The sequence below is a fragment of the Dermacentor variabilis genome, chromosome 4 (genome assembly GCF_050947875.1).
Source record: "Dermacentor variabilis isolate Ectoservices chromosome 4, ASM5094787v1, whole genome shotgun sequence".
In the NCBI taxonomy this organism is placed as follows: Eukaryota; Metazoa; Arthropoda; class Arachnida; order Ixodida; family Ixodidae; genus Dermacentor; species Dermacentor variabilis.
In genome coordinates this window covers 175,654,517-175,667,495 of record NC_134571.1, presented here as the reverse complement: position 1 = coordinate 175,667,495, position 12,979 = coordinate 175,654,517, and the positions used below count along the sequence as shown (strand labels likewise).

General features: G+C 42.6%; 2 protein-coding genes across 4 annotated transcripts in view; one reads left to right on the top strand and one right to left on the bottom strand.

The window, feature by feature from the left end:
* Positions 1-12,453, top strand: part of LOC142578430 (uncharacterized) — a 75,157-nt gene extending 62,704 nt beyond the window's left edge. The window contains exon 12 of the mRNA XM_075687816.1: positions 11,598-12,453. Within this exon, the coding sequence (XP_075543931.1) occupies positions 11,598-11,820 (223 nt within the window). The 3' untranslated portion in view covers positions 11,821-12,453. The remainder of the gene's footprint in view (positions 1-11,597) is intronic.
* Gnptab (N-acetylglucosamine-1-phosphate transferase subunits alpha and beta) overlaps positions 933-12,979 on the bottom strand; it is a 122,111-nt gene continuing 110,064 nt past the window's right edge. For 2 of the 3 annotated variants that reach the window (XM_075690633.1, XM_075690635.1), the window contains one exon: positions 933-11,820. The gene's annotated coding sequence lies outside the window, so the exon portion shown is untranslated. The remainder of the gene's footprint in view (positions 11,821-12,979) is intronic. The other variant, XM_075690634.1, reaches the window with a different exon arrangement.

The window sequence follows — 12,979 nt, the reverse complement described above, 5'->3', positions numbered from 1 at the left end:
TGGCAATATTAATAATGACGTCAAGGACCTAGAGTTGGTATAAATGAAATTTCTTAATTGCAACAAGAGAATTTCAACGCTTTGCATGTGTTTGAAAGGGGAAATTGCAGTTGGCCAGAAGTAAAGTCACCTTGAAATTGAATAGGCTAAAGTCCTAATGAATGGTTCCTCTAAAGTCCCTGCGTATTTTCAAAGCAAAAAGAAAATCTAGGGACAATAGGTTCTCCATGCCTGCGCGAGCCACATTTCTGCTTACATTGCAAAATTGTAACCTAATGTAATTGGTCTGTGGCAGCCTCGTTTTTCACATAGCATACACATTCAGTCACTACGTGTATATCACAGAAGCAGCTGTATACATAGCATAGTACCATAAACAGTACCATAAAACAGTACCATAGTCCTCATGCATACATATGACGGCATCACTTCCCATTAGTATCTCTTGATTTGGGTCAGACAGCATTCCTTTCTAGTTGGTAACCTTATTTTGTACACAAAGCATTGTTTCAGTGGCGCCACAAGGCCTTGTGAATAATAATCGAAAGGGTTTAATGTACTTCATCTGCACTGTAGTCTATGAGGGCACAGATGCAAGGGTTTGTGGATTAATTTTGAGCATTAGGCATTCTTTTTGCCTCCACTGAAATGTCAGCATACAGGGCCACGATTATGAGCAATACCTTTCCCAGTGCCATTTCTTTTCATGCTTTTTGCATCTCATCGATGGTCAGAGTAATGCCCCACCTGCATTATCAACGGGATCGATGGATAGTGGATAGTGGCATAGAGTCGACCTGAAGGCATTGTTAGGATACTGCAGCACTGGTGTTTTTGTATTGTTCCATAGGAATGCCACCACCATGGCAAAGAACCACAAGTGCTGCACCCAAGGGGCACCAGTGCTACTGTGAAATGAAAAAGTGCACAGATTGTTTAAAAATAGACCACAGACACTTTAATTAATCCTTTCACACATGAATGCACAATAAACTGCATGGATACATGGCAAGAAAAGCTGTAGCAAAGATAGAGTATGCAGCACATGACAAACTCCACATTCAAAATTGACTTGCTGAGGTTTTCAACCTCTTGCAAATACATATATATGTAAATATAAAAAAGGAACGAGCGACTAGGCTATTACAGACCAAAAATTACTTCAAGCAAGATATTAGTGGCAGATGACATGTTGACAGTGAAGGAAGCCTAAAGGAAGTTGATGCCCAGTAGGACATTGCTCAGGACCACCATGCTAGCATATCGCAATACATTTTCACAAGCAAGAACCCTGCCGGCACTAGCGAGACAAACAACAGCTCCCTAATAGCACAAACACTTGTTTGAAGATCCGCTTATAGTGAACTGAATGTTATTTACCGCAATCCAGAATTCAAGCCAAGGTTTTGTAGACTGCTGTAAATGTTCTGTTTACGTTTGGGCTAAGTGTAAGCTATTTGCTGTTGCCAAAATTTTAACGGAGCAGGAGCCTTTGTCAGGCCTGGATGCCTTTTGCTCTTGTCACCATTTCTGTAAAGATGCAGAAGAAAATAAATCTTTCTTTCTTTTTCATGTATTAGAGGCTTGATGGCCCGTGAAAGTCAACCAATTAGCAGCTCGACCAGAAAGTTCTAGGACGCTTCGGAAGATCTCTTCTAGCACCAGAAACGGAAACCTTAATATCAGTCATAAAAGGCATTGGTACTGCTTTCTAGGTACTTGTTGAATGTTGAGATACCAAAATTTTTAAATTTGGAAAGTACTACATACATGCACATGCTTTCATTGAAGTGCAAGAACCAACACGCTCACAGTTGAAACATGCAAAATGCTTTGTGCTGACACTACTATCATCAATGCTTATTTATATTGGGCTTTAATTTGGCCAGTGATGCAGGCTGGCAACAATTACACCAACATGCAAGAGCTAGTGTTGGCTGTGTTAGCCACTGCCCTCTCACTAAGCTGTGCATCATTCTTTGTTCAGAATGCAAGCTGAAAGAAAGAGTTCATCTCCTGAAGCTTGATATGACAGTGCGACAACTTGTACAAAAAAGACAATGCAGGCTCCAGTTCTGCGGCGAAACAATATACATGTTCACACAAGATGCGTGTGTCCATCTGGCCACACAAGTTACCCGAACAAGGTCACTGAAAAATAAAAATAAAAACGAAACTTTGCTGTCTGTGTTATTATGTAGAGAGGCTACCAGGATCATACAAAACAGTAACTGGTGGCACTTAGTATCCTGGTGCTTAGTCTAGGAGTAGACATCAAATAGCCAGATTTAACTGTTTAATCAATCATGCAGCGTGTACCTTGTAGTAGTGTACCTTACTACCTTGTAGTAAGCATTTCTTTTTAGCAATAGAAGACACAAAAGTTAAAGGGCAACTCTGGCGATTTTTCGAGGTCAAAGGATCTGAGTGCGTTGTTCTGCATGCTTCGGTCATTTGTTAACAACAGGCTTGCGAGTTGCACAGATTTTTTACAAATGAATTCCGTTCATTCCCTCAAACACATGCCTGGCCTGCTCATCAGGTATTGGCCACATTGCGTTACAAATAAAAGGAGGTAAACGCAGAACATGCTGGAAATTAATGGCAGACAAGAGGGTCGAGGAGTGACCTAGTGATTGTGAGCTAGTGTTCGGCGTGAGAAGGTTGCTGCCGCGAAAAGTTATCTTCTGTGTGGACGGACAAGAGATGGGAGGTAAGTGGTGTTGCTTTGTTGGCTGCATGAACTTCAGCCCTCGTCATCCGCACACACAGTTTGAGCCATTGTCGATTGCATTCAGCTGAGTTTAAGCCAATCACAGTTGCCGCGAGCTTGTGCATCTACTGTTGGGAGACCTTAGCAACTGACCTGAAGCTAATTAGACCATTAGGAAGAAGAAAACTACTTTTGTTGTTCAGTTTTGACCATATGGATTTGAAATAAACCATTCCTCATTTCGTATGGTGCACACACTAAAAGTGCTGACAACATTGGTACATTGCAGTTTTCATGTTGCACTCACTGCTCTTCTCTAAATTAAACGTGACTAGTATGTACATGGGTGTATTTTTATGTATTGTTATGCTGACTCGAGTTTTGCTATGTTCTGATGATGATTCATGCCACCGAGGAGCGGCTAGCATTACAGCTCAAGTGAACAACAAGCAGTCGCTGTACCTGCTGATGTGGACAAATGCACCAGTTGGTGGTTTGGACTCTCAGCAGTGTTTCTGCAGGATACAACTGCAGAAAGTCGTGCCCTACATCTTATGGCAAATATGTGAAGTGCTTCCTCAAGAAGGTATGAATAGTAAAGCAGCGAGCAGCATGTATAAAATCAGTGGCTAGGGCTACCCTTGGTTCTCATGTTGCAGTGCAGTGGTATGTTGAGCATGGGCACTGGCTCTCGTGGTGGCGGGTCGAATGCGAACGGTGATCCGTGGCTAGTGAATTCGTCGGAGTTGCAGCTGTTACAGTTTGACCAGTCGGAAGAGCTGGTGCAGCTGACATTGTCACCTGAAGGTCTGGTGCGGTCATGAATCAGCTGAGCATCTGCTTTTCACTGGTTTTATTCACTTCACCCACAAGACAGGCACGCCTTGCATGCCTTCCCCACTATGTGCCTCGCGTGACATCACACGAAGAGGTTTGCTCGGCTGCTAGGTCAGGCTTCGGTGCCGTTCTTGCACTTTATTGCTTATTTAAATTTATTTTCGAATTTGAGGAACGGTTCTACTATTAGACAGGTGACAGGGAGGTCTCGGGAACCTAAATATTTGATTACCTTGACATGGTCAAAAAATCGCTGGAGTTGGCCTTTAACGATGCTGCGGCTGCTCATTGTTACATCCGAGTATTGTTAAAACCAGTAATGTTGTAAGTAGGTTCAACTGTACTTCTCTCTGCCTAATTAAAATAGTTTGATGTGTGTTCCCTCTGTTCTCTTCCATGCAGCCTAGTCATAACACTTATCGGTTATAATAATAGAGCTTTCTTGGCACTTCAATATTGTTATATAAGTGGGTTCGACTGTATGTGGCAACACATAGCATACTGCTTGCACTGCACGTAGTTCTCATTTGTTTCTAGGCGCACAAAAGCGTGATTACACCAAAAAACTGGAAAAGAAATGCAAACAGCCAGACACATTGCATCATTCACAAGTCCATGAACTTAAATCTAAATGGAAAAATTAAACAAAGTTCATAAAATGAAACACATGTGAATACAACAACAGAGCTGCATTAGCACGCACCACTGAAAAGTTCAAATACACAAATTTGACAGATATACAAACATGAGCACTGCTACTTGTACAAGTTTAACTAAGCTATTCACTAGCCCTCACTGGCTGCTTAGGGCAAGAAGGGCTGTAGGAAAGATTAGAAATACATAAACATAACACTTACTACATGTTTTCACTCACATAAAAAAAGGGAAAAAAAACTCGTTATGAATTTATGAGGAAAGTGAAGATCACAAATTCCCCTTTTCACTGGTGCAGTCCTGACAGTAAATTTACAATACATTCCTTAAAGACTATATAATGACAAGACAGGGCCACTGGAAGGTGGACTAGGACATCACTGTTACACTCTTAGTGAAGTGTACGCCTGCAGAGGTTATATGGTTCACGAGTGTTGCTAAACATGTGCTATACATACAAAAGTACAAAAGCTGCCATGATGAGTGACACAAATTCTGTTTAGACTGGAAACCTGCATAACTTGAGCCTGTGCAGCCAAGGACATTGTGACAAGTACACATATCACACAATGCTCAGGAAAAGACATGCAGCGCAACAGTCATCAGTCGATGTCTCTGCCTTCTCATGTACATCTGTGTTGCATTGCATCTTTCCCTAGACTGCGTTTCATACACAGCGGGCAACACCACCGAAGGTGCACCAACAATGCAATCATAGAAATCTCACTTCATGCAGTTGTGTACTGATTAATTTGTGACGCTTTCTACAAAATAGTAACTGCCTTATATATGTCACCTACAACTTGTACACATTAGCTCACGTGAAATCACATGTTACTTGTGCACTTTTGCGCTTCCGCTATGCGACATATACCACGTTTTAGTCACAAGCACAGTTGGTCCACTGCGACCACTTTGTTGCACGAATGTGTCGGTCTACTCATTCGTTGGTAAATACATTCAGATCCGCAATGCCCTCCGTGTAAACATTAGATCACATTTTGCGACACAAGTATGACACCTTATGTTATATTCAAGTGCCTGACTCATCACTTTGTGTTTCTTTGTTATGTGGTGAATAATTCCTTGGCCACGGGTGGGAGCAAAGATAGAAGTCTCTTTCGCTTTGCTAGCATCACCTGCTATGTGTGAAACGGAGTTACAAACACTATAAGTCAGCTAGCCCAGCAGCAACATTTATTGAGCCGCATCGTGTAATAAATGACGGCCGCACTAATGCAATGACTCTCTCATACACGCTACACTATTTACGTTCCCACATCGCCACTCAGTGCCAAAAGGGGTCACATTATCACAGTTTAACTCGCAAGAACTCTCTCAGAAACAAGGAATTTCCTGCAATTACAGACATGCATTAAATAATCACAAACAAAGGCGATTTCCATTCCTATGACACCACAAGATGATGGGTTGCGCAGCAGACCCCTGTGCTTTATTGTAACACTGAAGCATGACTTGGCATTTCATAATATTTTGGCAATCAATAAGATACCCTAGCAAACTTACCAACATAATTTTTAAGTGCTATAATAGAGCAATGCAGTGTGTCTGATAGACAATTAATAAGCTTTATTTGCATTGTATTGGTACCAACAAAATCCAACAGGCAGCAGATGCTTCCTGTATTTAAGACCAGACCTATGGGGCTATTGGACCAATACACCTACAGGACCTTTATGTACAATACACTTATTGGTGCCAATAACTCTCTCAAGACTTGTTCTATTGGAATGTTTTGCTAGGGTATATTCACTAAAACAAGACAAAATATGTATCTAAGTAAATGTTCGATACATTAAGCTATTTGTACAAGTATAATTCATACATGCTACCATGAATCTAGTTAGGCACATTGTTCAAAGGAATTGCTCTCTTAAGCTGCCTGTCACAACCAGGAAGTTTCATAGCAATAGTGCTTTCGAACAAGCGTTACGATGACTTTAAAAAAATTTGACCAGTAAAGTAAAAACAAGGGCCCATCAAGATGTTAGACACACACTCAAAACTGCAAAATACGTTTGTGTGGTGGCTTGCACTTAATTATGCACTGCTAAGAACCTTGCATTCTATGTAAGCCAGGTTACACAATGAAATTCAACTTGCAGTGAAGCTGTTATTGCGACCAGAACCACTAGAACATGTGAAGGCAAATGCAGACATACCAGCAAAAAAGGGGTGCTTAGACATAGATGCATAATTTCAAACAAGCACCATTCTGGAGAAACAGATTTTGGAATTTGCTTAGAACTTAGGGCAATGTATGGAGTGACCAGGGTAAAGCACAGCAAAGTTATAAGTATGGGAATGAAATATCTGCAATGTGGGAAATTAAATCAGTTTTGGCAATTGCTTGCCTAGCGCTTTTCGAGGCAGTATGGAACTGCCATGGGACAACTTTGGTGTGTCATGTAGAAAGTATGTACGGGAAATGTACGCACCTCTGAGGACATGCTGGTGAAATTTGGAAGTTATTACATGAACGAAAAGCCACAAAATGATGTCAGTTGTAGTAACTGCAATCTGCCTTGAGCTTTGACGGGAGTCTGAATCAACTGCTGTATGAACATAAAGCTAGTGAATGTACAGAGAATCGTGTGTGTACTTGGATAAAGATGTTAAGACATTAAAACTATGGATCTATAAACCGTAATAGCCATGGAACTATGAGTCTCAATACATCGACAGTGGTGCTGGGAAAGTTGCGAATTTAAGTAGCAAAAGAATTCAGATTTTCTCAGAACCGTCAACGACCGATTGTTCGGACACAGATAATTTGGACATGCTTGATCATTTCGACAGTTTCACGACACTGCCAAAGACATAATGTATAAGGATGACCAAAATTGTGGACACCTTACAGTGTGTTGGGTGATAATTCAGACTCCACCTGCACGACCGTGTGCTAATATGGCCACCGATCGGGTTAAGCAGAAATGAAATATTTTTGTTTTGAGGCTTCGCAACGAAGGTCATAGGCATGTAGCCATCACTCTGTAAAACAAAACTTGCAAAGCCTAGTTGATTTAGTAGTCGCCAATAAGAATTTTGTGCATGCATTGACTCGCTTGACAGCGCTCAAACAAATGCGCTCGAAGACGCTGATGTGTCTCGTGCATGTCAGGCGAAATATGACACGCTTGGCACTATGCCAGCAATGTCATCGCTCCGACATGCCAGTGCGTCTTGCGCTATAGTCATGTGAAATCGCAGGTACCTCCGAAAGTGATGATCCGAGAATACAGCACATCATTTTTGGCCACAAGAGGAATAACGTCACTTATGTTTTGCCGAATATGGTATTTCGGACACCTGATTTCTCAGATGTTTCGGTTGTCCCCGTCGAGTTCGAATTATCGGTTTTGTGACAGTATAAAAAGTGTGTAGAGACTAAATTGAAATGCAGCACGTGCATAGGTTACACTCCTTACATATTGAAATGTGCATTAAAAGTTCCTTTCGGAGTACGAAATGTTCATGTAAGAGCGTTTACCACAAGAGAATTCACTTTCAACGTTGCCACGGCCGAGAAAACGCGAGCAATGTGCCGAAAAACAATCGCATTACCAGCCAGCGTTGACAGTATGGAGCAGTGAACTGAAAGCTTTCTTTCCTTTATGGTCCTCGAAGCCAGAGCTTTCTCGCTGCAGAGACTGACTTCAGTACGAGGCTCAGAAGAGCTTGCAGAACGTTTACACATGTTTGGAAGTGTTTCCTGGGGGTTGACCCTGGTCTTTGAGGGGGTTCAAAAGTAAGGGGAATGTGTGTGTCGGGAGGAGGGAAAGAGAAAAAGTGCACTAGTCACACTAACAGCTTCCATGAATGGTTGTAATTCTGCAATGTCCCACACGTGTGCCAATGTATGTTATACAGTGCATTACACACGCCACCAGAGTTAGAGTAAACAAGCAAACAAACAAACAAAATAATAAAAAAATATATATATATGCAATCATCTCTGAGTTGCTTATCACATGCCCATGATCAACACATCTGAGGAATGGTCGTTGCAAGCGTAATTAGGAGCAAGGAGCAGAAAAACACATTGTCGAAAAGTGCCCTGGTGCTCGTGGAGCTATAAATTACACATGTAATGCACCTAGATAAGCAAGGTGAATGCGACTAGTTTCTTGGCAAGTACATACATAACCTTCAGCAGTTGTTGCTACATTCTCCAATCCAACGTCATAGGGGAGCTCCTTTGAACACATGAGGTTAGGACTGTCGCCAGTCCATTCCAACCTGTGACATGCAATTTTCCCTTTTATCAAAAAGTGAGCTAACTTGCCAAAGTGATGAAAAGTGAAAAGGCAACAAGGAATGTTGCTGGCACCAACACTTTGACAAGGGGACTTGGCTTCGTCAAGGCAGCAAGTGCAACAAGTCTCCTTCTCGAAACAATGGCTTTAGCTACATTCTATGTTCTAGCTCTGTTAATAACTAACTGTCACCGTGATGTTCGCATCTGCCAGTATACCGTATTTATTTCAATCTAGGCCGATAGCTTTTTTTTTTTCAAGTTATCATATACCAAACTCTAGGGTCAGCTTAGATTTGAGGATTTAAAAAAATGTGGCAGTTTGTAATTGAAAATGATAATTGCGTTGCATAGCTAGTGTCACCTAGAAAAGTTAGTATCGCAGCTGCTGCTAGCCGCACCAGTAGCCAACTGAAGTATACGACCGACGTCACCATTTTGACCTGTGTCGTATCGGCGTGTGGCGTGGCGTTATCGTAATGGCACCACACAGGCAATGCCACTGCAGTGTCGCTTTCAATAGAAAAGTTGTGCTAGCTGCAGCGGCATTGTCAAACGTTCAAGCGAGGCGAGACTTCAGCATCGATGAGAAAAACGTCCGTCGTTGGAGGGGGCAACAGGAGACACTTTTTGCATTTGCCGCAACGAGGAGATGACGGTGACAAGGACAATAAGCCCACGATAACTGAGATGAGTTGTTCATCGGGATCGTGCCACGTTTCGGCGCGTATGAACCATGCAGCAGTGTCTGCGCGTGCGCGGGCCCGCAGACGCAAGCTTACGCATGTCCGCAAGCGTACCAGGCTAGCAGTGACGATGACATAGAGTGAGCTCGAGATGTTTATGTTAAGTAACTGCTGTTTTCATTTTGTGAACGCTGCCCTCACTTTTTTGTTTGGCCTACACTCGAGGCAAGTTTTTCTATTTTTTCTGGCTTCGGACATTCAGGGGTCGGCTTAGAATCGGAGTCGGCCTAGATTCGAATAAATAAGGTAGCTTTATTTCACTTCTTTCTTTTGCACACCTTTCCAAGTGCTCCTTGGACACTGACATCAAACACCATACTTGGTGACAACCTAAGAATTCGGTACACGCTTCACCCATAACCTGCACAGCACCAGCCCTCAGTGTGAGTTCGAAATGACCGAGGAAAATAAGTGGACCTGAGGGCCCGGTTTTTCGTTGGTTACAACTGTACGAAGAAAAGAGGCAGTGATGCCAGAGAAAGCAGAGAGGACATTGTGGTATGTTTAAGTCAAACACAGAAATAAAGAAAAAAAGAAATGAAATGCTAGGAAAACACAACTTGCTGCAAGTGGCGGTAAAATCAACATCTTCCACCTTTCAAGCTTGCATGGGTTCACCAAGTAAGCTACTAATTTACTACAGTGAAATCTCGTTGCTGCGAACACCACGTTAACAAACTTTTCAGAAATGCCCAGCTGGCTTCTTATGGTTTCAATGTAAAAATATTTCAGTACTACGAACTTTAGAATACCGAAGTTATCAGATTAACAATTGTTATTCAGTTTCCGTGTCATGTTAACAACCCCTCAGTTCTATGAACTATATCGAAATCTGGGGATTACTAGATTTCCATGCATCTTTCATGGCAGCCGAAACGGTAGGCTAGCACATGACAAGGTGCAGAAAGCTGATGCTGCAGCTCACGGGTTCGGAAAACCTGAGACGGTGCTCAATAAAAAAGAATGTGGGAGAGAATCCTTTAAAAATCTATTCTGGAGGCAACAACGTATCGGCTTTGGCAAATGCATGCTTCGCCCAGGCAAGTGTCATCTAGCAATGGAGGCACGCCTCTTCCTTCTTTCGCCCTTCTTTCAATGCATGCTTCTTTTGCACTTCTTTCTGGGGCCGTACTAGGTACACGCGTAGAGAAATGCAACATCCGTACTCGCAGGTGCCACACGGTTGCACTTTGGAATTTCCGGACACTGTCGTTTACGTGCACTTGTGCTTTAGAATAGTTAAAGTGAGACAGTTTCAGTGTTCATGGCAAGAAATTTAAAAAACAAACAGCAAGAAAGATTGGCCTTTGGAGGAGGCATGGAACTACCTTTTTGTCGGCAGTTTTCAAGGTGTCAGCGCCTGTTTTGTGCATGTTGCTCTAATTATAAAGTGCTTCGATAGTGGCTGGCGGCGGAATCTATGGAAAATATAAACAGCGTGGGCCGAGAGCCAACTGCGATGTTTTCATGGATAGCTTAAATGGTGTCAACTTGTGAACTGATGGGCGGAATGGTTAATTTTGGGGCTTTCACTATAATGACCTTTCAGAATAACTAGCTAATTTCGGCAGTGCCGCGTGATTTGTTATATCAAGATTTGACAGTAATTAAGCTATCAATTGAACAATTAAGCAGCGGCCATCCTTCCGTCCACTTTCTTGGGTATTTCTGTGTGTATGCAACATCAGCCTTGGCCCTGTTACACAGCGCTGCTCAGAGTGACATCCCGTCTACTTTATTTCATGTGGTCAGAACTGAATTTGAAAGTAGTTCACCTCTACTGTAACATCACAGAAACGAGCATACGTAATAGGCTGGTGCAGCTATACAAGTTCTCCGACTTGGCCACCGGGGTCTTGGTCCCCGTGTCCTTACATCGTCCACTACAAAAATTTTCAGGAGGGTGCTGCCACGCCTTTGGCACTGCCTAAGGTGTACCAAGCATGTACAGTAGGCAGCACTGAGGATTGAGGATCATTGTCAAAGTCAGCAATAGATTTCCAATTTTCCTGTTGGTTTCTCGTGTTTCTCCTCTTTCCCGCCTGCACTTCCCTCTCCGTTCTTTATTGTCCTCCACACTCTGGTAACCCTCCACCATGTTAGATCGCCATCCACCAACAATGAAAACCCAGGCAAGTAGCTAAAGAATGCTACCGCAATGAAAGCTGCTAAGTGCGATGTTTCAGGGCCGACTACGCGTGGCAAAGAATTTTAGCTGCAGCCTTCGCGTCAAAACAGAGAAGCAATCAGACCTAAAATATCTGGTGCTTTTTTTTTTTAACAGTGCACTGTGCTGTACACTTTGTGCAAACGGTATGTCAACAGGCAATGCTGTAACAGCAGTCGTGAACTGCGCTTTTTCTCAAAACAGGCTGGTGTGGCTTCGGGAGATGGGCATCATGGACCGCTGGATTGCACAGATGCTGGGAAACTGGGACCACTGCCGTCGTGATGGCAACCGCGTCACGCTGACCTTTGAAGACACCTACGCCATCTTTGTGATGTGGGCTCTGCTGGTGACTGCCTCCCTGGCAGCCTTTGGCTTCGAGAAGCTCCGATACGCCTACGGCGCCCGAAAAATCCACCTGCATTGACTGGTGGTCAGGCACATTCAATTAAAGCAGAACAGCTCCTTAGTGAAATTATAAACGGGAGCTCTGGCACCGTGATTGTTCAGCTAGCTTCAGAAGGATGGGTGGATTACATGGATTTGTCTAATGTTCGTACTCGTGGCTTCAAGAATTTTTCTGGCATTTACTTACTAGTACATTTTCTATTTCCAAGCAATTGCATTTTACAAATGCACAAAGGCAATAAGTTTATGTACGCATGCATAATCACCACGAGTGTGTGAACACTGAACAGTAGATTTCGAATTGAATCAAGAAAAAGAAAGCTGTGTGTTGAATACCAGAAAATTTTCCACAAAATTTTTTGCTGTGATTTTGGGCAAGAAAATGCGGAGCTGCACATGCTTGGGAGTCATAACATAACATAACATAACATAACATAGCTTTACTGATAGCGTGCATAACAATAACTTTGCATGCTATCAGTAATTTAGGTACATAAAAATCAAAATATACAGTACAATAAGCTTTTATTAAAGGGAACACCAAATTAGTATGCCAGCACAGATTACAGTTCAGTTCTAGTATATGAAGGTCTGCAAAATATTTTTTTATCAATAGAATTTATTTTGAACAGAATAAAGTGCTTTGTTTCCTCTGAAACTAATGAATTAGTGACATTCTGTTATACAGAATGCCAATGAGCTCCTCAGTTTAATAGTGGACCTGTGTTTTCCAGCAGCTGTTTACTTATTGCATAGAAAGAATTGCTTCACAGTTTTTCTCCAAAATACAGAAAGGCTACCCGAACTTTATGGCAGGTGCGTTATCGTAAGCCAATCTGCACGACAGATGAAAGGACCGTGCATCATGCGACTTGATCACTGCTCTGTGTGTAGCCGGCGCGGATGATAAAGAGAAGGCACCGTTTAATTGTCAAGTTCACCGTGATTTGAAACCTGCCAAAGATTCTGAAATCTGGAGGGTCATGACAAGTTGACGAATATTCACCGCTGGCCATTGTCGTAATGGGCCGCAAGCCATCGTGGACTGCTTGTCGCTAATACGTTCTACGGGTGGCTCATCAGTCATCGGTACCTATATCATGCATGCAGGTTAGATTGACGGCTGCTGAAGTGGCGCGAACTTCGTCGCCGCATATCTAACACAATCTATGTGCGTA